Here is a 27906-nt window from a genome sequence, read left to right as displayed (position 1 = left end):
TCGAAGGTGCGATCGCAGGGGTCGATGTTGGGCTTTTTTGCGACCCGCTTGCCCGCCCGCGAGCTCCTGCCTTCGGAAGCCTCCGGCTTCATGAGGGTGAAAACGTCTATATAGTACCCGTCTAAAATCAGGTCCCTGAGATCCTTGGGCAGGTGCACACCGGGGGGTTGTCCCCTGATGCACAAGTGGACTTGAAGCAGCGCTTGGCACCCTGCTCCCACACGCCTCGGGAGATATCGCCTGGCTCGAGGCCGCCCTCATCGGCCCTCCTACAGTGGACCCACCCGGGTAAGCCAGGCACGTCCTGAGCCACCCTCCAGTACCTGGCGGAGGCCCCATCCGACTCTCCCCCATCTGAAGACTCACCAGAGCCACCCCCCTTGTCCGTCGCGTCTTTTCCCGACCTTCTTCCCCTCTGTTTGGGCCCGGTTACCCGACTCCTCTTCCTGCGTTGCCGACCTCGATCTTCCCACGACCCGCTGGAGTCAGAGCCGCTGGATGTGGAAGGAGGTGCCCTTCAATCCCAAGGTCCCGGTGGCGTCCGCCTTCCCAGGAACGGGCCTTCTGCTGCCAGTCGCCCTGGCCCGCCGACTGGGGTCGCCCACCTTCGCCACGGCCAGAGCCACCCCGCTGGTTGCCCTTCCCAAGGGCCTCCCCTTACCGGCTGGGGCCGCCTGTTGCAGCAGTTTGATGGTCGCCCCCGCCGCCGGCCTCGCAGGTGCTGCGGGGGTCTCGCCCGCCGCCTCGCGCCAGTGCTCCTGTCTCCTAGCTGGGGCCAGCGCCGCCCATGACCTCCGGGCGCCCCCCGCCTGGCCGCGCGTCCGCGGGGGAGTTGATCGCTGCCCCTGTGCCTCCGACGTGCCCGCACTCGAGTCCGCCCCTCTCCGCTGCGGGAGGGCGATGCGCTGTGCGCCGCCTCCCTCCCCAGCCACCGCGTGTTGCCAGTCCCCCGACTACCTGGCCTTCCTGGCCTGGCGTCCCCAGGCCGCTTCTGTGCCGCCGAGCGCTTCCCTCTTTGCCCTCCGTTGGCCGGGGCCATGGTAACTGCCGCGAGGCGGTAATGCAGGGGGGGGGGTGCTCGGCTAGAAGGTCAGCTGCCTGGCGCCGTGAGGAGGAGGACAAGCGGCGTGGCGTGGGGAGGAAGGATGGCCCCTTGTCGGGGGAGGGGTCGCCTTATATCCCCCCTCCCCGCATACCGGCCGGTGCGCGCCCTATTGGGCCGTGGTGGCCCCATGACCCCAGCGGAGCCCTCCAGAACCTGGCGAGGGGAGGGGCCGGCCCGGCCGCAGGGGCTGCCGGGAGCTGGCGGCCGCCATTGCTCCTTCTGGCCGCCGCACGCAGGACCCCTGCTGCCTCCCTCCGCTCCCGAGGGCCGGCTGGCCCCCCCAGCCCCCGAACCGTCCGGAACAGCGCCGCTGCCCGGATCGGCTGCAGCTGCGGTAAGTGGGCGCCGCTCCCCCCCCCCCGCGCTCCCGCCGACCCTTACCCCTGCGGGCCTGCAAACCCGGACCCCTCCCAGTGGGATCCACCGCATGTCAAGGGACATTAAAATGTTCCCCCACTAGTTTCTGAATGTTGTGATTTCTTATGTCCAACCTGTGTTCGTTGATTCTCTCACATAGAGTCCTCTATGTTTGTCCAATGTGGACAGTAGAAGGGTGTTGTTGACACATGATAGTGTACATTAAATTGGAGGACGTGAATGTCGATGAGCTCAGGATAGTGCAGCTGATGTTATTAGGTCCCTTCACGGTATTGCCCTGGTGTCTATGAGGATAAAGTTGGCATTTAGGTCAGTTTCAACTGACGCTGTTTCAACTCAGGGGGCTGCCTGTAACCAAGGAAATGCAACACATTTTGTGGGTATAGCAGAGGTTTGGTGGCAGCTGCTGTCTGCTACAAAAACAAAAGTAAAGGGAGCAAGAAACATCTGTTGATCCAGGACACCTGTTTCCTACGGTTGTTTTCACTTGCTAGTCACTGGAAGTTGCGCAGTGCTCTTGGGTAACCCTCTAGTTATCTGTACGTTATTACTCTCTGAGGCTATTGAAGCTTCCTTATGACCTGATACATAGAACATAACTATCATGTCCTGTCATATGTGTTATCAGACATTGTATCAGCCATATATTGTAATGCTCCTGGAATATCACATCTTTAGTTTTAAGTCAGACAGTTCTTATACTTTTTCTGCCATGTTTTTCCCCCCTTCCCCTCAGCCATCAAGAATGTGCAAGGGACATACTATCTGAACGGGCACTGGACAATTGAGTTCAGCCGGGCCTTACATGTTGCGAGCACAGTGGTGCATTATGACCGGGGCTCTGAGGGTGACCTAGCCCCTGAGCTGCTTCATGCCAGGGGTCCCACCACTGAACCCTTGATCATTGAAGTAAGTATCTGTATTCACTTCCCTGTATATTGCGCTTCCTTGTCCTTAGGCTATTAGGAGATGTAGTCCTGAATTATGGCCAGAGTGTAGTGAAAGGTTAAGATTCTAAGCAAAAATGAAATGCCAAATAGATTGACCATGGAGCTGCCTTTCACCAAATCACTAGTCCACCCGTTGGTCAAATAGTAAGAAGAGGAGGAAGAAGGAAGAACTAACTGGCTTTTAGGCTACTTTGTGGGTACAAATGTCAATCAGCGAAGAATGCTTGTAGTGCCATCCTAAGCAGAGTAATTTGGCTTAGAATGGTTAGCTTTGTTTAGGATGGCACTGTAAAGCAATCGTTTAGCTGGTGATGTATTAAGGTCATTCTAAATTATAGCTTGTTGCCTATGAGCAGTTAAGTGAGTCAGCTCTCCATCATGAATGCAGTTTGCTGTCTTTACTGAAGGTGGAGTGCTGTGCTCTTTGAGACAGGAAAGGAATAAAGCAGGCTTCTGGCAAAAAAGCTAAACTGGAGATTAGCAAAAGGAAGGGAGGGAGAGTGCATTTTTTGATCTTGTTTTGTTTTTCAGAAGGAACTGTCATTTAAGTGTAGTTCATGCAAATAGCCTCTGAAGTGATAAAACTGTTCTTGATCTGTACGCCTTTATTTATTTATTTGACATTTAGCAGTCTTTCTTCCTTTCAGAGCGCAAAGCACTTTACAACATAAATACAACATATAAATTAAAATATAAAAGTCAAAATTTAAAATCACAACTCAGGACTGCTAGTGAACTTAACCAAATGCAGTCCTAAATAAAACCGTCTTCAATGGCCTCCTAAAGATGGAAAGTGAAGGGGCCAAGTCTACTTCCCTGAGGATATTGTTCCATAATCATGGGGCTGTCACTGAAAAGGCCTCCTCTCATGTGCCCACCAAATGAGCTTCTTTGATTGATGGGACAGTCAGGAGATCCTCTCCCTGTGATCTCAATTCCTGGGAAGTAACATATGGGAGAAGATGGTCCTTCAGATACCTCAGTCCCAAGCCATGTAGGGTTTTAAAAGTCAGAACTAACACCTTGAATCAGGCTATGGATTGGATGGGTAGTCAGTGTAATTGCTGTAATACTGGGATAACATGAGCCCAATAGCTGTCTCTGACCAGCGGTCTAGCCACAGCCTTCTGTACTGGCTACATCCTCTGGATACTCTTCAAGGGTAGCCCCAAGTAGAGTGAATTGCAATAGTCCAGTCTAGATGTAACTAAAGCATGGATCACTGAAGCTGGCCAAAAGCACTCTGAACTACCACAGCCACATGTTTTCTAAGATGACCACCTTATTGAGTAGCACTCCCAAGGTGGCCTTTCAAGGGGAGCACAACTCCATCTAAGACAGGAGATATCTTGTCCCAGGTCTACCTTTCTACTGAATGTAAATGACTAATGCTAGACCAGACACATTGGTCATTTACATTGATTGTATATCAAATGTGTATACGAATTTTATAACTGATATTTTTATATGTAGCCTGTATTCCAGGCCCTGTGTTTTTAACAATTTTATAGTGTACATTTTGCAATAAATGTAATTATTTTGTTTTATTATATAGTTTGTAGCTCAACCTTTGAAGCTGTCCCTACAGATTTGGTTGAGATTTCCCCCCTTTTTATTGTTCTACCTTTCTACTAACCAGGAGAACTTCGTTCTTATCAGGATTAAGTTTTAGCTTGTTCACCCTCATCCAGCCCATTACTGACTCCAAACACTGATTCAGAACATCAACAGTATCCTTTGAATAAGGTGGGAAAGAAAGGTAGAGCTGGGTATCATCCACAGCCATTAGATTGTGGATAGGTGAAATGCATGATTACTCTGATAGAACGCAATTAGAGATAGGAAGCAATTAGAGAAAAAAAGTCTTCCTTCAGAGACTGGAAGGTTTGCCCAAACGAGGCGAACAGAAGCAAACACAAACTTGCACGAAGGAAATGCAAGCAGATAATTAGAGATGCAAAAAAAGATTTTGAGGGGCATATTGCTAAACACATCAAAACAAACAATAAGAAATTCTTTAAGTATATTAGGAGTAGGAAACCAGCTAGGGAAGCGGTTGGACCATTGGATGACAATGGGAGTAAAGGAACTCTAAGGGAGGATAAAGCGATTGCTGACAAATTAAATGAATTCTTCTCATCTGTCTTCACTGTTGAAGATACAGGGCAGATTCCTTCTCCTGAACAGAGATTTTGGAGAGGGGAAAATGAGGAACTGAAGCAAATAGTGGTAACAAGGCAGGAAGTCCTAGAACGTCTAGACAAACTGCAAACTAACAAGTCACGGGGACCAGACGGTATTCATCCTAGAGTTCTTCAAGAACTCAAATGGGAAATTGCTAAACTTCTAACAAAGATATGTAATATGTCCCTTCGATCAGCCTCTGTGCCAGAGGACTGGAGAATGGCCAATGTAACACCCATTTATAAAAAAGATTCCAGGGAGGACCCAGGAAATTACAGGACAGTTAGCTTAACGTCTGTTCCGGATAAATTAGTGGAAAGCATTATTAAAGATAGAATTGTCAAACATATAGAAGGGCAAGGTCTGCTGGGCAAAACCCAACATGGCTTCTGTAAGGGTAGGTCCTGTCTCACTAACCTATTAGAGTTTTTTGAAAGCCTGAATAAGCATGTGGACAGGAATGAGCCTGTGGATATTGTGTATTTGGATTTCCAAAAAGCTTTTGACAAAGTCCCCCACCAAAGACTGCTAAGCAAACTTCATAGTCACGGGATAAGAGGACAAGTCCTCTTATGGATTGAGAGCTGGCTGAAAAATAGGAAGCAGAGAGTAGGAATCAATGGTCAGTTCTCCCAATGGCGGGATGTGAGCAGTGGGGTGCCTCAGGGATCTGTGTTGGGACCGGTGCTTTTCAACCTGTTAATCAATGACCTGGAGTTGGGGTTAAACAGTGAAGTAGCCAAGTTTGCAGATGACACCAAATTATTTAGGGTGGTTAAAACAAAATCGGACTGTGAAGAGCTCCATAAGGATCTCTGCATACTGGAAGAATGGGCATTAAAATGGCAAACGAGATTCAATGTGAGTAAGTGTAAAGTGATGCATATTGGGACAAAAAATCCCAACTTTGCATATACACTGATGGGATCTGTGCTGGCAGCGACAGACCAAGAAAGGGATCTTGGGGTGGTAGTGGATAGCTCAATGAAGATGTCAACCCAGTGTGCGGCTGCTGTAAAAAAGGCAAATTCCATGCTGGCCATAATTAGACGAGGAATAGAGAATAAAACTGCTGATATCATACTGCCCTTGTACAAATCTATGGTGAGACCACACTTGGAATACTGTGTACAGTTCTGGTCACCACACCTAAAAAAGGATATTACAGAGCTTGAGAAGGTGCAGAAAAGAGCAACCAAAATGATTAGGGGACTAGAGCAACTGTCCTATGGGGAGCGGTTAAGACGCTTAGGGCTGTTTAGCTTGGAAAGAAGGCGGCTGAGGGGAGACATGATAGAGGTCTATAAAATTATGCATGGTTTGGAGAGAGTGGACAGGGAGAAGTTTTTCTCCCTCTCCCATAATACTAGAACACGGGGTCATCTGCTAAAGCTGGAGGGTGAGAGATTCAAAATAGATAAAAGGAAGTATTTTTCCACACAACGCATAGTTAAATTGTGGAACTCCCTGCCCCAGGATGTGGTGATGGCTGCCAGCTTGGAGGGCTTTAAGAGGGGAGTGGACATATTCATGGAGGAGAGGGGTATTCATGGCTGTTAGTTAGAATGGATATTAGTCATGCTGTATACCTATTCTCTCTAGTATCAGAGGAGCATGCCTATTATTTTGGGTGCAGTGGAACACAGGCAGGATGGTGCTGCTGCAGTCGTCTTGTTAGTGGCTTCCTGGAGGCACCTGGTTGGCCATTGTGTGAACAGACTGCTGGATTTGATGGGACTTGGTCTGATCCAGCAGGGCCTTTCTTATGTTCTTATGTTCTTAACTCTCCTCTCTCACATCTGGATTTTTCTGCACAGAGCAGAGTTCTGTTTTTAAGAGGAGTATTCACTGCTACAATTCCCCAACATGTATTCTAGAAGGGCGTAGTCAAGGAATGTTTTTAGTACCCTACTTGCCAATTCATGTCATTTAGGTCAGTGCCTGGAAGAACTGCCACAAGGAGAAAGAAAAAGGTAGATTTTCATTATGCCTGCTTTGCCTTCTCTTTTCAGCTTATAAGCCAGGAACCAAACCAAGGGGTGCATTATGAATACTACCTGCCCTCCCGAAGGCAGAACTCAGGCTACAGCTGGGGGTATGGCTCCTGGAGTGAATGCAGTGTGGAATGTGGTGGAGGTAGGTAGTAATGGGGAATGGACACCCAGTCTGCCATTTGGGTAGAATCACCTGCAAGGTGCCACAAACAGCTGTGTGTGAATATGTTTCCCTTGACCAAGATTATCCCCAGGCTAGAAATCAACTGCTTCAATACACTGTCCAGATCACAAAATATCTGTGCAGCTGCATCGGTGTTAGGTATTAGAGGCGGCTGCAAGGCTGTCTGGTATCAAGTGACTGTGTATGTCATACGATGGCCTACGAAGCTGACACATACACCAAGCATGACCTTAGAGGCCAGTTCTTGTATTTTCTAAGGAGCATGATTGCTACTTCCATGTAGTTGTGTCTTCTGCTGGTTGCCACTTACTGGTTGCGATCACCTAATGTGATTTTGTAATGCTTAGTTCCTTGTGCAGACTTTTTGTTCCAGCATACTTAGCAAATCAATTCCTCTCCAAGTGGATTAATTTGCTGCTTTGCTTTTTGTGTCTGAACCAGCTGGTGCATGATGCACAAGCATTGTGTCTACAGGATCCTCATTAGTTTATCATCCACTCAAGTACTCGCAAGAGACCTAGAGATATCCAGATACAATCCAAGCTGTATACCTCCCTACAGATTAACCCAAATGATCTTCAGTATCTCCACAAGCCGGGGGGCGGGGGACAACAGAGAGCACCATACCAGTCAGGTGGGGGCTGTAAAGAATAAATTCATACATGTTTTGAGATGTTATGAGAGTTTCTGCCTGGTTAAATTGTTTACTGGTTGCTATAGATGAGTGGCTTTAACTTTCCGGTTTTACTCCTATAGGTTATCAGTCACGCCTGGTTTTTTGCACCATTGACAACGAAGCATATCCAGACTACATGTGCAGAGAGAAACCACGGCCAGAAAATAACCGGACATGTGGCCTTCAGTCATGCCCCCAGACAAAACGGTAAGGTTTGATCTGGCTTCCTTAAGGTGATTTCTGAATTTCCCCAAATACTTAAGAACCTGGCAAGTCTGACCTTACTTGTCAGTGTGTCTCTTCAGTCCCTCGTGCTCTCATAAGAAATGTATGTAAGAAAAATGCACAGAAGAACAAAGATAAAACTCAAGAGAAACTGTGGTGTTAAAAAGCCAGTAGGGTGTGTGGTCTTAGCATCTCTCAGCATACTAAGAAGGGAACTTGCAAGCCCACATAATTCCTCCTAGCTAAGGTGGAGGGTGACATGTTGATGACTGACAAGTGCCCTTGTACAGGTGGTTTTTTCCCCTCATACCATTCAGGAGGGCAGTCCTATTCAATTATTTGAATCATTTCCTATGTCCTGGCATGGGAATTTTTCTAAGAATAAAGCAAGGAGATTTACATTCGCGATTTGAAAGTCTCCCTTCAGACCTCTGAACGAGTTCTGTTGCATACAAACTCTTTCAGAGAGAGAACTAAGCTTAGGAGCATTTCTTCTTATGGAAACTGTACAAGTACCAGTGCCAGCTTCTAGCGTACCTTTTTATTGGTCTAGAGATAGATCACCATGACTGCCTCTTCATAATTGTATGCCTGGTGCAATTCAGATGCAGGAGGTCTCTAAAACATAATGCACTTTCACACATGCCCAATAGTGCACTTTCAATCCACTTTCAATGTACTTTAAGGATCATTTGCAAGTGGATTTTGCCATTTCACACAGTAAAATCCAGCTGCAAAGTGCATTGAAAGTGCATTATTCGGCATGTTTGAAAGCGCCCTTAGTGTAATAGGCAACCCCAGATGTCTACACAGTCATTAAAATCTTTATGATGTTTGTTCTGTATATGAAGGATATCTTATCTCTATCTGCCGGGAGCATGGAGCCGCAGCAGAGCATGGAGTTTGCAAATGAAGAGGTAACCAGGAGAGAGCAATATTAAGCTATCCTTTCTCTGCTCCCTTCAACCAACAATGGTTTTCAAACTTCCTACCCTTTTTGTATCTGTTTTGTCCACTGAGGCGCCCATGGATATGGCAGAGGACTCGGGTGTGTTCTAATGGCATACAGGCCAGACTTGTATGGCTTCAACTGTTGCCCTTCACACAATTCAGCACGTAACTTGAATGCACTCTCTGTGGCATGTTGCAGGGGTAATTTGGTGATAACAGACAAAATTGTCTTTGAGAAGAGTGATTCTGTGAAGCCCCGTGGATCCTAGGAACACAGTTTGAAAACCATAAGCCAAGAACGTTAAGTTGTCTGGTGAACCTTTGCAGGCTTTCATCCTTGGTGATGGTCTCGATTTCTACTTAGATCTTTGACTTCTCTCCCTAAAACATGGTGGAATGGAAGGTGATGGGGAGAGGGAACTCTGCTTGGGCAGCAATGCTTATTCCTGATGATTTTTCCTTCCATTTGGAGGAGGATAAAGTATTTGGGTATTTTCTGGAAGTATGGGCTCGTTGCCGTTTCACGATGGTGTGGTAGCTACTGTACTATCAGCTTTGGTTCATAAGCACAGAAAACTGCAAAATATATCTAGATGGAAACTCCCGAATTTGTTTTTTTCTTGGGGAAAAACATATCCTTCTGACCAGAGGTTTTCAATCTTAAAATAATACATCTTCAGGATTACTCAGAAGTATTAGCTCTTCTAAAATTAGGGGATTACCAACATAGGAGCACAAGTGGCTGGATATTACAGTGGTTCTCTTCTGAAGAAAGTAGAAAGGTGTTTCTAATAGAGAGAGTACTTGTACAGCTAGTTCACATAATAGACATGATAGAGGTCTATAAAATTATGCATGATTTGGAGAGAGTGGACTGGGAGACATTTTTCTCCCTCTCCCATAATACTAGAACACAGGGTCATCTGCTGAAGCTGGAGGGTGAGAGATTCAAAACAGTGCTTCAGTCTTCTTGTTTGGGGGCTTCCTAGAGGCACCTGGTTGGCCACTGTGTGAACAGACTGCTGGACTTGATGGGCCTTGGTCTGACCCAGCAGGGCCTTTCTTATGTTCTTAGAGCATTGCTCTTTCCTGAGCTCATGGTTTGGGTGCTCCAGACAAACCGAGGTTCCGTGTTTGGGTGCTACCATCTCCTCTATAGACTCTATCACCCATGCTGACCCTACAGTTCACCCTGCCTGCTATGCCAGGTATGAGCTGGGGTGAGGATCAGCACCAAAGTGTACTATGTAGATTCCAGGTATCAGAGCTAGGACAAAACTCAGACATTCTGTAAGTTCAGAGAATGCCTTTTCATCACATTCTGTTAATGGAGTAAGTAAGTTTAAAATTTATAATCTCAATGTGGTTAAAACTGGGGTTCCTTATATTCTTTGCAGCATCAGATTATCCTTGATCTAGAAATATTTTTGAGCATTTGGTGGGTTAATTAAACGGGACAGTGGCAAATTTGCATGGCATAATGCCATGCAGCTGTAAAACATGATCAGGGAACAGCAGAAAGTAGAGGAGTGCTTAGAAGAAGGTTGAGGAATCTGTTTCTTTTGTCCCTCCCCCTTCTCTCTTCCCCCAATGCATTCCCCTCATCAGTGTTTAGAGGTAAGCTTAGCTGGGAGAAGATGATCAGTTTAGGGGGGGAGGAATAAGGTGCCACATAAATTTAATAAATTATTCTCTATAAATTTATTTGCCTACATAATGAGGATTTATTCAACATGAACTACCTGTACAGAGCAGCTTTGTTTCCAAGTAGGAGTGTTTGGATTTACATTATTTATAGTCTGTCTTTCTCACCCAGACTCAAGCCAGATTACACGGTGTATATCAATGCAATCAGTAGGATGAGACAGCTAATAAATCAGGTAATAGGACTAGGATTACAGAAATTTTAAACAAAGCATATGATAAATTAAACAATGCAGAAAATTGTATTACATTTAGAAAACAAAACAGTGTGAACAAGATCCTACAGACAGCAAACAGATAATACATACTATATGCAGTAGTATAGTCCACAGTCCCATTTCCTTTATTAAAACACACTCTGAGCCATTCCATTATAAGATAGCTCTATAACCTTTATTTAAAAAGCCCTCCTAGTTGATTACTCCAGGCATTTCTGCTGTTGATTTAGGTATTTCCTACAATGACATTTTTTCCAGTTTTCTAGAGACTGTTGCTATCTGGGTGACACTACAGTTCAATGTCAGGAAGAGCTGTATGTTAGCAAGGACCATACAAAGTTTTTGGCGTTTCACCATATGCAATTCAAAAGCATGGTTTATTTCATTGTATTGATAATGGCAATACATACAATTGCTACAGGGCAAAGCCTGGAGGAAGTGGGCACAATTCTTGAAATCTGGAGCTGAGGTGATTTTTTTCAGTCAATGTAGCTAGTTTGCGGGGGCTTTTCTCCTATGTGTGTCCAAGACAAGTTGCTAGCTAGCTTGGTCTTCTGCCAATCCAGTTATTTTTAGCAAGCAAACTTCCTCTGGGAAGTTGCCCTCTGCTCTCAAGGGCACTTTTATATAGCAGCCCGTTGAGTCTTCTTCCAGTCCAAGATGGTCGAGTTGGTTTGTGCAGTATGTGTCGGAAACTGCAGTTGGATTAATTTTTTTAAAGGCACGAGGTGACTGACTGCACTTTTCCCAGCATCTCATCTAGTTTGGCTGAGTATTAGCAACAAATTATTTTCCATATATTTGCTGCTCATGATTGATACTGCATGCCACCGCAGTACAATTACTTTAGCAATTTTATGCGCTGGAAAGTAACAGTCAGCTAATGAGGAAATTCTACCTGTAAAACATTTTTTCAGGTTGATTTTATTTTTACATTTGTATCCTGTTCTTCCTCTCTTCTTTCATGGGATATTGCTTTTGTCAGGATTCTGTATTGCATCCTTATGTCTTGTTTCTGCCATTTTCATTTATATCCTTACCAAAAACTAGGAAGATATTGTCCCCCAGTTACTGTTTTCCAAGAACCTCTGCTGCATGATTGGTCCTTTTTGCCATGTGACTGAGGAGGGGACCAGGTTGTGTTACAGCATCCTGCACATCTTGACTGCATGCATCAAACCCCTAAAATATAATGCATATATTCCCCAAAATTGCAACCATCTAGAAATGTCCAAAGTTTGCAGAGGAATCAGACTTCATTGGAAGTCTTGATGCTTGAAGGCAAATGTAAGGTTATTTCCAGGGCCAAGTATATCATTTTGATTGCATCCCATGTGCACAAAATTATTTTGGGGTAGAAAATCAGAGCATTCTCAGAATTTCAACTTTAACTTCTTCAAAAGGGAAGCTTCTAGTAAGGACTGTGAGGTCATGCTTTAAAGTGCATGGGTAATTCCTAGTAAAATTCAAAGGTCAGAGACTTTGGATAAAATGCACAACAGTCAAAGGCAGGGTTTCAGTTCCCTTCACCATTCTTGGCCCCTTCCCATAATTATCAGGAGGATCAAAATAAATTATATAAAACAGCAATTTATGCAAATGTTTCTTTTTTGAATAATTACGCTTCTTATGGTACAAATTTTAAGTAAACTTGATGTAGTAGTTAGCATGAGCATATATAACCTGGTTCTTATTAGCATAAGCACCAGGTTTTATCAAGGCCTGTTCAATGTCATAAAATTAACTCTTTTCCTGGGGAAAGACTTTCCTCATTGCTTTAAAGTTTCTCCCCTTTGGTATATAACGCCCAGCGATATTCAGAATATGAACAGTAAAGCCTTGGGACTCTGTTGGAAATGTCATAAAATCAGAGGTACTTTTTTCCATTGTTGGTGGACATGTGAATTCGTGCAGAAATATTGGAAAAAAATTCATAAGAACATCGAAGGCATGGTAGGACAGAACATAAAATATGATCCCAAACTCTTTCTTCTGAATAAAACACCAGATACCATGAACAAGGAACAGATCGTATTAAAATATCTTTGCAACAGCAGCAAGAGTAGTTTTGGCAACACTTTGGAAAACAAATAAGATTCCGACACTTCAAACATGGTTAGACAAGTCCCTAGAATATATCACTATGGCACAATTTACAGAATACCTGAAAGACAATACACGAGAGCAGAATCATGAGCGATGGAAATCCTTTTATGAATTTATTAAAAACTCCAGACAAAAGATTTAGTCGAATCAAATTACTATTATGTTAAGAAAACTTGGAAGACGGTGTTATAAAGAAGAGTAGAGATGGTTAGTTATTAACTAAATGATATGCAAATAATATCAATTCCCCCTTCCCTTTCAAAAATTAAAAAATACTAAATACTAAAAATTAAAAAATACTAAATACTAAATACTATTTTAATAATTATTGCTGTTTTGTTTAGTTTTGTTTTCTTTCTTTCGCCCCATCCCCTTTTCCTTTTTGTACCCCTATTTATCATTGAAAATCAATAAAAAAAATATTTTAAAAAAATAAACAAAAGTTTCTCCCCTTGAGGCAGTTTCTTTTCACTCAGTCTAAAACTATCCTTTCTCCTATTTTTTTCCTAATAATGTCATATTTAATTGGCAGCGACATCATTTAAAAAGCCTCCAGAGAATTTTCATTGTCACCTATGTAATTGTTTGATTCCAATAATTCCAATCACTTTTAATAAACTGTTTCAGATTCCTGTTTCCATGGCACCTACCAGCAGGATAGAATTTGGGGGTAGACAACTGACTCTGATGCTTTCATTAAGAAATAATTTTTAAAAACCCTGCAAGGTAGCCCACAGTGCCATAACTGTGAGATAGAAATAGAGATTTCTTTTGGTCTTTGTTAGTACCAGTATTGGTTTCTAGGTTCCTTGAGAGATCTTGTTTCTATACTTACAGCTGGAAAACTGGGGATTGGGGAGTCTGCTCAGCATCCTGTGGAGGAGGGACACAGATCCGTTCTGTTTACTGTGTCTCCTATGATGGACACAGTTCTCAGGATGTAGTGGATGATACTGAGTGTGCGTCCTTAACAGAGAAGCCACGCAGCGCACAGCCTTGCAACATGCAACGATGTGCAACATGGACCACAGGGCCTTGGTCAGAGGTGAGTTTATAATTGATAAGATATCCTGTACAGCTGTTGACATTATTGTCCCACTCATCTTAGTGGCTTGTGGAAGAGAAGAAAACCTAGCTCAGCCTCAGATATTTTTCCCACACTTTGTGAGTCCCTAGTCATTCTTTTCCAGATATGTAGACCTAGAGAGTCACCCATGGGGTTGTGCAGGGCCCAGGACAAATCAGCCTGTATGGCCCCCTACTTATCCTCCCCCACATGGCTCCAGTGAAGGAGATGGGTATGGCTGTCCCATTGAATGGCAATTATGTTATAAATGTCATGCTTCCCCCTCCCTTACATGATTGGCTCCTGTGGCTCATGTTGCTTTTGGTCAGCCGGCTATGAATCAGCCATACAGCAGTAGGCTCTATATTCTTCCAGCAAGACCGCCCACCACCACTAAACTCCAGGGTGGTTGCCCTGATTTGCCCTACCCAAGGGTCCCTGCCTGGATTAGCTTCCCTGTCTCTATTTGTCTAGCTGTTTCTTTCCTCTTTTAAGGCTTTATCTGTGTTCCACTACCAGCAATTATTTTTTTGAGGGGGGGATAACAAACTGGTATAAAACCAGTATAAATATTTAGTAAAATGTGAATCAGGGGTCCTAAACCTCGCTGAACTGGTAGGCATGTTTGGGATTTTGAGAACAGGCAGAGGGTTGAGCACCACAGGAAAGCAACTGCCAGGGGGCAGGGTTCAGTCGAGTAAATGTGGGAAGATTACACAGTGGGAGGCAACAGTTGTTTTTTAATGGGTGCTCCCTGAAGGCACAAAGCACCTCCTGGTCCAGCAAAGTGGAGACAAGACAGGATTGGCTCTTTGCCTTGCAGAAGAAGCAAATGAGTCAGGAAACACATCCATGAGCTCCATGGTGCCTGTGGGTACCATGTTGGTGCCCACTGGTGTAAATATGCCCTTAAATTCATTCTCAGGTCTTGCTTTTTTAGTAGAGCTTTTCCTTTACCTAATTTCACCCTACCTGATAGTCTGATCATTGATTCATTTGAAATGTTGGTGTTGGAGGAGAGTTTTACGGATATCGTGGACTGCCAAAAAGACAAATCAATGGGTTCTAGATCAAATCAAGCCTGAACTCTCCCAAGAAGCTAAAATGACTAAACTGAGGCTATTGTACTGTGGTCACATTATAAGAAGACAAGATTCACTGGAAAAGTTAATAATGCTATGAAAAGTTGAAGGCGACAGGAAAAGAGGAAGACCCAATATGAGTTGGATTGACACTATAAGGGAAGCCACGGCCCTCAGCCTGCAAGAGCTGAGCAAAGCTGTTAATAGGGCACTTTGGAAGACATTAATTCATAGGGTTGCCATGAGTTAGAAGAGACTAGATGACACTTAACACACACGACAGTCTGGTGCTATCTGCCTCTCTCTGTCTTCACTTTCACTTTCCAACTCTAAATTCATAACCCTGTCACTTTCCTACCTTTTATGCCTAGTGAGTTTTATCAGCTCTACAGTAACTCCAAAGGTTTGTTTCTACATAGTAGTAACAGGGAAGAATTTCAAAATATGCAGAAGTTTGTATAAAAGAGTGATCTAGGGGGTTATTTGGCAGGATCACAACTGATTCATTTAAGTGTGGCTTGGATAACAGTGGGTGTATCTTGGATAACAGTGGGTGTATCTTTTGCTCTTTCTCTACATGACCCCTTTATGTGTAAACTCTGTAAAGACACCTCTCTGTAGTGTTCTGAGGTGGTGTGTGTTATGCTGCCTCCTTGCCTTCCTTATTTTCGCTGCCACCAAAGGCTCTTGCCTGAGAATTCTTAGTTGTACCCAAAGACCAGAATGACTTAGTTGTATATGGTAGAGTGACAGAATGGTCAACGTGTGGGGTGGCTCTGAAGTAAAAGGGAATCCTTTAAAATAAACAGTTGCTTTTCTTAAATATGAATAGAGTTTATTTATAAGTAAAACAGCATAACAGTTTCTGTAGGGTTAATGGTTTCAGATTGGTACATAAGCAAAATGGTTCTTTAAATAGACCCAGCCGCAAAGGCTTATTTTCTTCTACAAAATTCCACAAAGCTTAACTTCCCAACTTGCCACCCAGGCTTATAACTTTGGAGCTTAACTTCCCAGCTTGCCCTCTAGGCTAATAACTTCCACACAGGTTTATTTTCTTCACTTGCCACTTAGGCTAATAACTTCCACCCAGAACACAGATTTCTCTCACACTCTAGTCTAGAGCACCTCTCTGAAGCTCCTTTCTCCACACACGCACTGCTCAGCACTAACTCGCATGCAAACCTGTCTCTGAACCACTCAGTCAACTCTGCCCCCTAGGGAATAGCTACCATCAATCATAACATGCTCCACTCACCCATCCAGCCCCTCTGTTTCTTACTGTACAGGCCTACATTTTAGATAACAGCTCCATACATTTAAAATTTCCCCTTAAAGTATAGAAATTAAACACACACACAATGTTTACATGGCAAAACACCACATAGGGGTAATTGAAAACTATCTGGAGTTTAAATTATGTATGACAGGGGTGAGATTCCCTTTGTATACATGGTGGCTTTGTTGATGCTGTCTGCCTCTTTGCAGCAATTGTTGATTGTTGATGCTGTCTGCTTCTGTCAGAGATACAAGTTGCTCATAATAAGTTTGACAGAGACAGTTGTCAAAGAGCTGTCAGATCAGGGACATCTAAGCTGATGCAAGAGGCAGCAGGAGCCTTGCAGGTCCCAGAGTAAACTGCAGCAAACCAGATTTAGGCAGTAGGCTGATGCAATACTGTGGGCAGGTCTACAGGTGGCCTAATTGGTATCTGGTGCAGTACTGTATATAAGTCTGTATGACAATTACTCTGTGTTGGGGAAATATAGTGGAGTAAGTGTACGTGATGGTTGTTTTTATCTGTGCACTGTACAAAATAAACACGCAGTGTTTTCTACAAAGCCAAGGAGTTCTGGTGGTGTGTTCTGGATAACTGCTAATCCACTAGTTCCCCCGTCAGCCTCTTTGCAGCAATTAATGATGGGACACTTGCTAATTAGGAAAACATTTCAACAAAGTCTAAAAAATGCTTTGGTGATCCATTTTAATCTCGAGCTGTTATTTATCATCCTAGCTAGCATGCCCTATAGTACAGCAATGTCGGCAATGCTTTTCCTGATAAGTTGTGTGCCTAAGGCACTTCTGTAACAGTTCATGTCATCTGCACATAAACTATTCCATGTAATGATTATAGAGATGGATTTTTTCTTATGCACATGAACAAGAATTTTGTACCGAGTAAGAAATTTTGTAACACGTGAGGCAGCATTTGCACTGTAGGATTCCTGAGCTGTCTTGCAACCCTTGGAAAATTTCGACTAACATTCTGTAGTGATTCTAATTTTGTAAAGAATTAATAGGGTACTGACTGGGATAATGTGTTTTATTCAAGTGGAGGCTTTGCAACAGCTGTACAGTGGATTGGTTGTCCACAATCAGGGGATAGTTGGCTATTTCCTCAGCGGTAGCTAATGCTTAGAAAGTTCTCGGGGATGTGCAGAGTAGGATCCTGACACTACTGTTCTGTGTTGGGGGAGCAGAAAAGATATAACTCTGGTCAGTTGGAATGTAGCTTGGTTTACAGCAGGCTGGAAGATGCAGCCTTGGAAGGGGTCTCCTAGTGGATGTTTGTTTGAAAAGCCACTGTTGCTGTACAGATGGATGCTTTCTACATGCTTTTCTGCTCCCCCATGCTGAGTGTGTATGTGAGAGAGAGGGCCACAAAGCAATTATCTCCTTCATTCTCAAGCCTGAATTGAAATGTTAAAACAAGTTTTCCATTTTAATATGGGAGAGTGATTTTAACTGATTTGTATGGGGGGAGGGAGAGAAAAAACAGTATGCAGGCTGGTGTCGCTGTCACTTCCCAAAGTCAATATGTGAAAAGAAAAGAAAAACAGATCTCTGGTCGTTGGTCCAGAGGCCTCATAATTCCATTAAGAAAGTTGTTGTTCCTGGCGACTCACAACTAATGATCTGGTATTCCTATATAAGTTGTTCTCCCTCTCAAGGTCTGGGGGAGACAGCCTTCTTCCCAGCAATGCTGGCTTTACTGGAGAATGGGAAAAGAGTAGTCTGCACCAGGATGCTGCTGACTTCATGGGTGCAATCCACTATCCTTGCAGTTTTCTTCACACCAGCTCAGGTTGACAATTCAGCGGATGCTCAGTAGGGCTGTTGAAAAAAAAATTCGGTAAAATTCGGATTCGGCAAAATTCGGCCAGTTTTAATTCTGGAAATGCCTAAGTCCGAACTCCCCTGCTTCGGTTCCGTGGAATTCGGCGCGGGATTTGAGTTCGGGGGAAAATTAGGCCGAATAAAGCCATAAAAACTACATTCCAGCCATTCCGTGGCTGCAGGGGGTGCATTTTTGGGGTAGAACCCCGAAACTTTCAGTATAGTTTCAGAGGAGCCTTCTTGCAAGAACCCCCAAGTTTTGTAAAGATGGGATCAGGGCCCCCTTCTTGCAAGAAGGCTCCTCTGAAGCTACGCTGAACGTTTGGGGGCTGTACCCCCAAAAATGCGCCCCCTGCAGCCACGGAATGGTCCGAATGTGTGGTGTAAATGGAATAAAAATTCATATTAAGGGGAGGGACCCCTTTCGGGGTCCATATTTCAGGGGGGCCTGATCCCATCTTTACAAAACTTGGGGGTTCTTGCAAGAAGGCTCCTCTGAAGCTACACTGAAAGTTTGGGGGCTGTACCCCCAAAAATGCGCCCCCTGCAGCCACGGAAAGGAGTGAATGTGCACACGCACCCCCCACACACACACACACGGGGATTTCTCTCTCACACCAACAGATACTCTCTTTCTCTCCCCGGGCCACGCAGCAGCTGGGCTCACGTGCTCAATCGCGACTGATTGGACAGAAGAAGACCCTGCTTGGCCACAGATTGGCCGCGGGGGAATGCTGCTTACTAACTGACGGTTATGCTGCTGCGACGAACTCGCCGAATTTGGCTTCCCGTTTTCCCGCCTTTTTTTAGTTCGATTCCATCCGAACTAAAAACCGCCAAATCGGGGGAAATTTGGCTGTTTTTCGGTTTGGGACGAACCGAATCGACAGCCCTAATGTTCGACTCTTTCAAGGAACTCTTTGAGGGTCTAATATATTGAGAGATTCTTGGTCAGACCTTCTGAGTGTTTCTTAAAGGCCACATGTGGTCCAACCTGTATAGGTGCTTCCTCGAGGGGAAGAGATTAGAGAAAATAGCCATTTTCCTACAAGCTAGGTTCTGAGAGATCCGCTCCCAGATTTGCCAAGTGGTGTTATAAAGGCAAAAAGCAGCCATGCAGGACCCTGATTTGGAGCAGGGCTCACAGTGCAGGGCAAGAAGAGTTTTAACTCTTTGCTCCCGTACAAAATTGTACCTATCAAACCTGTTCCTCCCCCAAGCTGTTAGCCTTGTGGGGAGTGAGGAAAAGCCAAAGAGAAGATGTCTGTCTTTCCCCCTTTTTCTAACAGCTCAGGCAAGGTTGGGGATCTATGTTCGTTGGCGAACCATGCAGGGGTGGAAGGGTAAAATCTCTTCTCGAAATCCAGGTTGGGTCCCTAGGCAGAAATCTCTCTTTAAAAAATGCTTGGCAGATCCTATGTCAGATCCCCCATCAAGCTATCTTCCCATAGGCCTTCTCCTTTCACCCCCTCTCCCAAAGGGATCCAGCCAGGTTTCCACTTGCCCTGTTGCTAAGCAACAGCTCACTCTCTCTCTAAAACCTCTTTTTCTTTCTTCTTCTCCCACATTGGCAGCGTTCTTAGATGTGTCAGTTCTTAATGGCTTGCCCAAATGATGTATTGTAAATAAAGCATGAAAACAAAAATCACAAAAATCTCAACCGCCAGTAAGTATATAATAAATAAAATCAAACAGTAGCCATGCAATAACTTTTATTAAAGCCAACCAAAATAACACAATACAGTGTGCAAACCTTTGAATTCTTCAGCACTCTTAATCAGACCAGATCTCCCAGGCATCTTTGTCAGGATCCTGTGTAGAATGCTTTGCATATATCATTGATCACAGGGTGTGGTTTGCTGTCAGATTGCTCCAGCTGAAATAATAACTACTAGCTGATCAAATATTTCTCTGAAGCCAAATAAATCACACAGATCCCTTAAAAGGTTGAAAGCAAAGGAAAAACACAATAGTCCTTATTTTAACAATACTGGGGACCACTTTTAGTTGCTGCAACCAAGTAAAAAGTCAATGCCTGATACCCAACCTGAGGAAGAGTTCTGGAAAACATGTGGGTTTATTGTTAGAAGAAGAAGAAGAGATGGTTTTTATATGCTGACTTTCTCTACCACTTAAGGAAGAATCAAACTGGTTTACAATCACCTTCCCCTCCCCACAACAGACACCCTGTGAGGTAGGCGGGGCTGAGAGAGCTCCAAGAGAGCTGTGACTAGCCCAAGGCCACCCAGCTGGCTTCATGTGTAGGAGTGGGGAAACAAATCCAGTTCACCAGATTAGCGTCCGCCGCTCATGTGAAGGAGTGGGGAATCAAACCTGGTTCTCCAGATTAGAGTCCGCCGTTTCTAACCACCGCTCTTAACCACTACACTATGCTGGCTCTCTCTTAGTCTTAATAAAGGGTATTACATGGCTATGGTGTTTGGATTTTTCTATGGGCTAATGTGACTATTCATCTTTGTGTGTGTGTGTGTGTGTGTGTGTGTGTGTGTGTGTGTGTGTGTATAAAAAGATATTTCCAAATTGCCACAAGTTTCAACAAAGAAAACACTGTGGTGCCCACTCTTTGGAGAAGTGAGGAATGCCTAGCTGAATTTTCATATTCTTGCCCCCTCAAAGCATCACAACACAGTGTGACGGGGTTCTTCCTGTACAATATACACAACAGAATGTGGAAAGGCCTCAAAGTCAAAATAGGTCTTTGAGTATGGGATTGTGCATAGCAAATTACATGCAAGGGATAGTGAGGTCAAAATCTTGTAGTGACCACTTTCTTTCTTACAGTGCTCAGTTAGCTGCGGGGAAGGTATTCAGTCCCGGACTGTAACTTGCAGGACAGGGCTGGGCCTTCAGACTCAAGATGTTGCCTGCTTGACACAACCAAAGCCTCCTCAAACCCAACCCTGCATTGAGGATAATTGCATCCATGAGGTTGGTTGGCACATTGGTGACTGGGGACTGGTGAGTATCACACTACTTTGCTAGATTTATTTTCTTGTCCACTGTTTCCCATCCCCTCCTTGACTTCTCTCTCTGACTTTTAGTGAAACCTGTTTGAACCACTGTAGGTCTATCGTATCTGGTGCAATGTCTGCACCAGAATTCGTGGGTGTCTAACCACATGTTGACTGGAGATCTGGTATGAGCAAAACTGTGGGAAAGAGGCAACATAAACTTTTAGTTGTGTTGTGCTCTACTCATGCTACCAGTTTCTCTGGGAGTAAAAGCATAAAGGGTATATAGTTAGAACTGGAGAACCAGTCTCAGAATTTTGTCTGGGATCTACCTATCAATTGACATGGAAGCTATTATACTTTCTGTCCTTTAGTCCCATACAATCTTTGCCAACCAGCAGCTTGATAATCTACCTACCAGACTTCTACAATTTACTATGGACCTGGACCCACCCTTGAAAAATCCTGTTTTAGCGCTACTTTTAGAGGTTAACTGAAGTTAACTAACTTTTTCAGGACAATAGAATTACAGCTCCCTACTAACTTACATTGTACTGTTTGTTCAAGTGTTCAAAGAGCTGTGACTCTGGTGTTCGAACCCGCCAAGTCACATGTGCCGATAGAGATTTCAAATCCTACAACCAAGAAATGTGCAAAGCCATCCAGCCATGGGTACCAGAGACATTTGAAAGCTGCAACATACAGCCTTGCCACCAACCACAGTGTAAGTAAAAACTAGCTGCTGCTCAGATTCCTTTGGTATTTTCACCATTTGTGCATCTAAGTAGTTTTTATTGCAGTCTATACCGTGGCGTGGAATGGTAAAGCTGCAGTATTGCAGTCCAAGCTCTGCTCACTACCTGAGTTCAATCCCGACGGAAGTCGGTTTCAGGTAGCCAGCTCAAGGTTGACTCAGCCTTCCATCCTTCCAAGGTCGGTAAAATGAGTACCCAGCTCGCTGGGGGTAAAGGGAAGATGACTGGGGAAGGCACTGGCAAACCACCCCATAAACAAAGTCTGCCTAGTAAACGTCGGGATGTGACGTCACCCCATGGGTCAGGAATGACCTGGTGCTTGCACAGGGGACCTTTACCTTTTTTAAACTATACTTTTCTGAAATACCAGCCCATGACGGAAATTTTTTGCTTGCATTTTTGTTGTCCCAGCTCACTGTTTGTTGGTTTGTTAGATTTTTATCCTGCCCTCATCCCTGGCCAAAGCTGGACTCAGGGCAGTGTTTTTAACCTAAGAATATTAATATAATTGCAGGGGTTCCCAGTATGCAAGACACCACAGGCTATGATATCAACCGTCTGCCCTTATTGACTCACTACAGTCCTGACCGTGACGCCACAGGTTTGGAACTATTGTGTTTTGCTTTCTGCCTCCAGTTAGATCAGTCAGTACTAGTTGCCCAATTTGGGACATTATTGGAGAGAAAGAGATGAGATGAAGTAAGGTAAGGCCTGGTCAGGCTAATGCCTCCTCATTTAGACTCCTCCCATGTTAATGGTGTCAGTTGTGCTACTCAGAAGGTAAAGCTGCCATCAACAACGAGGTCAAGAGAAGGGTGAAGCCTGGTATGCCACAATCACAAAAATGTCTCTCTTTAGTGCCTCACAGTTGGAGCTTGCCCAGAATGATCCGGTTTAGGATTCACCTCCTTCCCTCCATGATGAACTTGATTGGTAAATTCCCACCAGTTTTTGAATTGAGCTCCCCAACCAGTATTTTTGGGAGTTCGCTGCCTCCTTAAGGTTTGCTCATGTTCATATCCTAAGAGGTTGGCAAAGTAGGGGTAAGATGCCAGCATTTTCCCTTCTATGCGGCTCTTAAAGGTTCAGAATTCCTCTCAGATTTGTACAATCCAAAAAACCTTATTCACGTTTGGTTCCCTGACCTACATACCTTTAGCTTCCGGAACTTCTTGCATGCCACTCTCTTCCTGAGCTCCCCTGAGTTCAACACCTGAGCTCACAAGCCAGACCATATTTGTCATTTTACTAAAGCTGTATTTTATCTTTGGCCTTTCCTCTCTTCAGCATACCTTTCCTCCTTGGATAAGCACACAAGTGTGTGTGTGTGTGTGTGTGTGTGTGTGTGTGTGTGTAGGGGGAATAAAAAGAAGGAAAGCAGTTGCAAAGTATTCAGATCTAGCATGGCTCATTCTGCTTTAACTATGTAATTGTGCCCTACGGGAGAATTTGAATCTTCATTTGGGGAATCTGTATCTCCATTTGGAGTAGGGATGGCTATTTACAGAGATTGTGTGTGCATCATGTTTCACCCATTGGTTGTTACACTGTGAGAATACTCATGGTTACCCCTGCAAACCTATCTTTAATGAATGAGTTGTTTTCAGGTAATCAAGAATATATAGGAGGAGGGGGAGACTGCATGTAATCTGTAGCAACATAGAATTAAAGGGCAGCTACCCAGAGTTACATGTCACAAAAGCAGAGTGTGTGCTCAAGCTCAAGGAAGCTTTACTGGCTGACAGTAGTGGACAGAAAGAAGGAGCATTGATGAAAACAAGGAACATCAGTGAAAACTGCATGTCAATCTCATCACTGGGTGTTTACAGAAATTGCCATGTGATTCCAAAAAGGAACCCAGTGACATCCCTTCCACATAATGTTTCCCACTGTGACTGGAGATCTCCTGTTGTTTCACCACAGAATTCAGGTTAACTGTAGCCCTGAGTTTGTAACTACAGGTAGAAGTCTACATGCCATGAAGTTATCTTTTCAGTTTCTAGAAATGAAAGAGTAATCCAAGATAGCTCTACTCACCACCAGCTCCAGCCCAATGAAGATCTTGGCTCAAATTTCTTACCTCTTCGATGGGAGTCTTACTCCTCAGTGTCCCGTCGCTTCAGCTCCCCTCCAGATGTTGCCCCACTGACTGATGCTCAGGACTGCAGCCAGAGTCTTCATGGATGCTGCTCAGATGGCCGCACTCCAGCTGCTGGCCCCCTTAGGCGAGGCTGTCCATCTGACATTTGCCAGCATAGCAGGTAGGACAGACTGGTTAAATTTGGGGTGACCTCCCCTTAGAGACTCACCTGGCACCTCCTTTTCTTTCTTGCTCCTTTCTGCTTTCCTTTAGGCACCAGACCAAAATGTTTTTCTTTATCCTGGCTTTAAACTAACGGGTTTCTTTGTTAATTCTTTCATAGTCTGCTCCTAGCCTGAGGACTGTTCTATTAATATCATTTTAGACTGCTCTGTTCATTTTAAGGACTTTCATGCCCTGTCTTTTTTAATTGGCTTGTCTTGTTTTTGTTGGCTTGTTTTTGTTGATCTGTTTTTGTTATGTGATTTGTTTTACTCACTTTTTTGTCATGATTGGTTAATTTTATTGTTTTAGCTGTAAGCTGCATTAAGCAGGTCCTAGAGATGCTGCATACAAATTTCTTAAATAAGTTGCTTGTTAGCCACAAAGCTGATTCACTGAACTTGTTTCAAACACATTACATTAGACCTTGTTTCTACCCCCCCCCCCATAGGTATGGGTGCTGCCCCGATGGAGTATCACCTGCCCTAGGGCCAAGTAAGGAAGGATGCCCACAGTATTACAGTGATGTTTATATGAACAGAAATGAACCTGTTGCTGCCTCTCAAAGTGTAAGTATGGGTAACTTTAAGGGGCAGGTGTTGGAGATGAAAATAGCATTTGTAGTTTTATACCCCTAAGCATTTCTCCCCTGCTCTGCTCAAGTTGGTGACATTTTGCTTGGGGACTGTTGTGCATGTGGGAGTCTCCTGTGAGATTAAACCCATTCTGTGGGCTTAGAGTAACATTCCTTAGGGATGCACTGTATGTGTAGGCCACTAAGTCCTTTGTACCTCAAGAGCTCTTCATGCTTGGGATCAATTTTGTATGTGAGAAAATAGCTTGGTAAATTTCTCCCTGGAGTTGAGATGAGGCGTTTAGATCTTCAGGCAGTATGTGATCCACAAAAATCAAACGGAGGAAAAGAGTAGGTGAACCAAACAGATTTTCAAATTGACCATGAGGCACTATTATCCTGCCTAGATAATAGCCACTGACTTCTACAGTCAAACTGTCCATTCAGGACTCACTAATTTTGCCTTCTGGACAGGAGGCCTGGTGCTATGTGTATTCTGTGGATGGCCATTCCCCCTCTTGCTTCCTCCTTAACCTTTTCATCCTCTGCCATTGACACTTCTGGCCGTGAATCTATCTCTGGCAGTCATGTTTGAATCTCAGCCCAGCTATTTTGCTAGGTGCAGGAGGAGGCAACATGAAGGATTGTGTTTGCAAAATTGAATTATCTACTGGGACACTCAGAACTAGCACAGTGGATGGGCTTGGTGCCCAAAAATAGTGACAGAGAACAGAGCTGACTGCTCATACCCTGCAGACCTACCATCTGGAGTAAAAGTCTATTTTCTAGTAGGTGGCCAAGAATCTTTTTTAGCTGTCGCCATATGAGTGTGATCTCTGCCTAACCCCTACAATAGGCAAGAGATCAACATTATCAGTCTACCGCAAAAGTGACATCTCTTTTTCATCATCATCATCATCATTAACCTTTAATAGGCATAGTTCAAAAGACATCTCATACAGATTCTCACGATCAAAATCAAATCTCACCAACCCAAGATGAACAAACCAGGGCCCCTATCAGGCTCAGAAATATACAGAATATATAAAATACAAATAAATATGAAATATATAAAATATACCACATTATTGAAATTAAGCAAAAGATTGAAATAAACTGCCCATCCAGCAGGCCAGTGATACAATACAATAAACAATAATAGTCATAATCATTGACCATTCACTAGATAAAACTACAATCACAAGAGCAACTTAAAATATTAGACTGGCTTCATGGATCCCCATCTCAATAACGTTACCAAAATTTTTGCAACCGAAGCAGTTGTTTCAGGCTTAGCATCAGATAATAGACCAAATAACATTCGACTTTTATTATTGACTATTTCAGTATCAAGCAGATCTAATAGACAGTCATTACGAGGGCCCTCACCCAGGCGGCATTCCAATATAATATGCATAAGTGAATCTGGAGATCCTGAACTGCAAAGGCAGAGTCTCTCCTGATATGGAATGTGACAAAATCTACCTAGTAAGACCTTTGATGGAAAGGCATTCATACGAGCTAAGAAAAAAGCTCTTCTTTGGTCTGGATCAACTAAATTACGAAAATAATGAGCCATAGAGCTTAGCTGGCTCGAAATGCCAAAAAAAAGCAGATGAACATATATACGCCTTAGTAGGAAAAAGGATTGGCAGCTCATGATCCAGAAGCCTTTGCTTGATTACTTGAAAAGCAGATACATCTCTTTTTCTTCTTGGGTCAGTCACAGTTCTCTCCGAACTCTCTCAACCCCACCAAACTCACAAGGTGCCTGTTGTGGGGAGAGGAAGGGATTGTGATTGTAAGCCGCTTTGAGACTCCTTAAGGTAGAGAAATAGGGAGGAAAGGCAGCATGGTATAGCCCAATCTCATCAGATCTCAGAAGCTAAGCAGGGTCAGCCCTGGTTAGTATTTGGATGGGAGACCACCAAGGAATATCAGGGTTGCTGTGCAGAGGAAGGCACTGGCAAACCACCTCTGTTAGTCTCTTGCCTTGAAAACCCCATAAGGGGTCACCATAACTCAGCTGCAACTTGACGGCACTATACACACACAAGGTAGAGAAAAGCGACTATAAAAACCAACTCTTCTTTTTGACAACTTCATTGGTGTAGCTTATGATGCAACTTGTATATATGCTCATCTTTCCTGCTGGTAATTCCTCCAGGTCAGGGAGAAGGCTTCTGGGGTCCTTTCCTTGTTTCTCAAAATTGTGTTATGTGATTTGAAGAGGTTGTCTTTGACCCTGTCAAAGTCAGTCTGCCTCCTCCTCTGCCTCCTAGTAATGTAGATTTTTAAAAATTAACTTGTGATTTGTTTCTGTAATTGGTTCTACTGTCTGTGACCTTTGAAACACTATATTGAATGGTGTCATCTCCATCATATCTGGTTTTGTTAAAGGCAAGCCGAGTTCTGCCCCAGCAGAGTCCAACCGTGGAGTGCCGAAGTTCTATGTATGGTTGTTGCTATGACAACATTGCTTCCGCTTCAGGGCCTCTGGGAGAAGGATGCCTCAACAGACCCAGTCAATGTAAGTGACATTTGGTTTTGAAGGGTAGATTCACTCAGCACTTTCTACAAAAACGAACAGAAATAAATTACATTATTGTAATTGGTGTGTTATAGGGTAACCACTATTAACTGATTATGATTAGAATTCAATATAGGTCTGAAAGGGGCCATCAATATCCCATTTTTTAAAATTCTGTTGATTTCGTTCAAAAAAATTCTGTAAAAAACTTGTTAAGCCAACAGAATACTGTATGTTCTTCCAGCTGGGTTTTATAGGGTTTTTACAGTCAGAATTCCAGCTGGAGCGGAGTCACTAGCGCATTTCTATTCTTGGTTCTTCTGAGGAGTCATGATTGTTCGGTGCAGCTTTTCAGAAAGGGAAGATCAAAAACCAGATGGGCATTGGCAGGACAGACTTGAAACTAGTTATCTTCCCTTTAAAACAGCAGTGTTTACTATAGCCAGTGCCTTCAATAGCTTTCCTAAGTCAGGATGGGCACAAGTCCAACTCAGAAACAGTCACCCACTCATACTCTTGGGCACAATATCTGCTTTCAGGGGCAATCGTTTCTGATGTTAAGCCCAATAAGACTGTACTGAGCCTCTAATGTTTTGAACCCTGACACTGTACGTAAAGGCATACTTTTGGTACTAACAAAGTTTACAGAACAGAGAAATTATGGGTTTTTCAATGTTCTCTATGAACTACACTTCCCAGGATTCTTTGAGGATAGCCATTCAGACAAAACTGTAATAAAACCAGGTCCCTAACTCTCCCCAGAGCACTCCAGTTCCCAGGGTTCCCCAGGACCAGGGAATGACAAAGATGACATCACTTTTTCAAGGGATTCC

General features: G+C 43.9%; 1 protein-coding gene across 1 annotated transcript in view; it reads left to right on the top strand.

Moving 5' to 3' along the window:
- PAPLN (papilin, proteoglycan like sulfated glycoprotein) overlaps window positions 1-27906 on the top strand; it is a gene marked incomplete at its 5' end in the record, with an annotated part of 83315 nt that overhangs the window by 39050 nt on the left and 16359 nt on the right. Inside the window, 11 exons of the mRNA XM_056851901.1 lie at window positions 2220-2392; window positions 6630-6753; window positions 7552-7678; window positions 8548-8613; window positions 13513-13720; window positions 20743-20919; window positions 21480-21636; window positions 22182-22268; window positions 23664-23928; window positions 24421-24538; window positions 26944-27073. Of these exons, the coding sequence (XP_056707879.1) occupies window positions 2220-2392; window positions 6630-6753; window positions 7552-7678; window positions 8548-8613; window positions 13513-13720; window positions 20743-20919; window positions 21480-21636; window positions 22182-22268; window positions 23664-23928; window positions 24421-24538; window positions 26944-27073 (1632 nt within the window). The remainder of the gene's footprint in view (window positions 1-2219; window positions 2393-6629; window positions 6754-7551; window positions 7679-8547; window positions 8614-13512; window positions 13721-20742; window positions 20920-21479; window positions 21637-22181; window positions 22269-23663; window positions 23929-24420; window positions 24539-26943; window positions 27074-27906) is intronic.

Source organism: Euleptes europaea, chromosome 6 (genome assembly GCF_029931775.1).
Source record: "Euleptes europaea isolate rEulEur1 chromosome 6, rEulEur1.hap1, whole genome shotgun sequence".
In the NCBI taxonomy this organism is placed as follows: domain Eukaryota; kingdom Metazoa; phylum Chordata; class Lepidosauria; order Squamata; family Sphaerodactylidae; genus Euleptes; species Euleptes europaea.
Note: the sequence above shows the minus strand (reverse complement) of the source record. Positions and strands in the feature narration are given on the sequence as shown.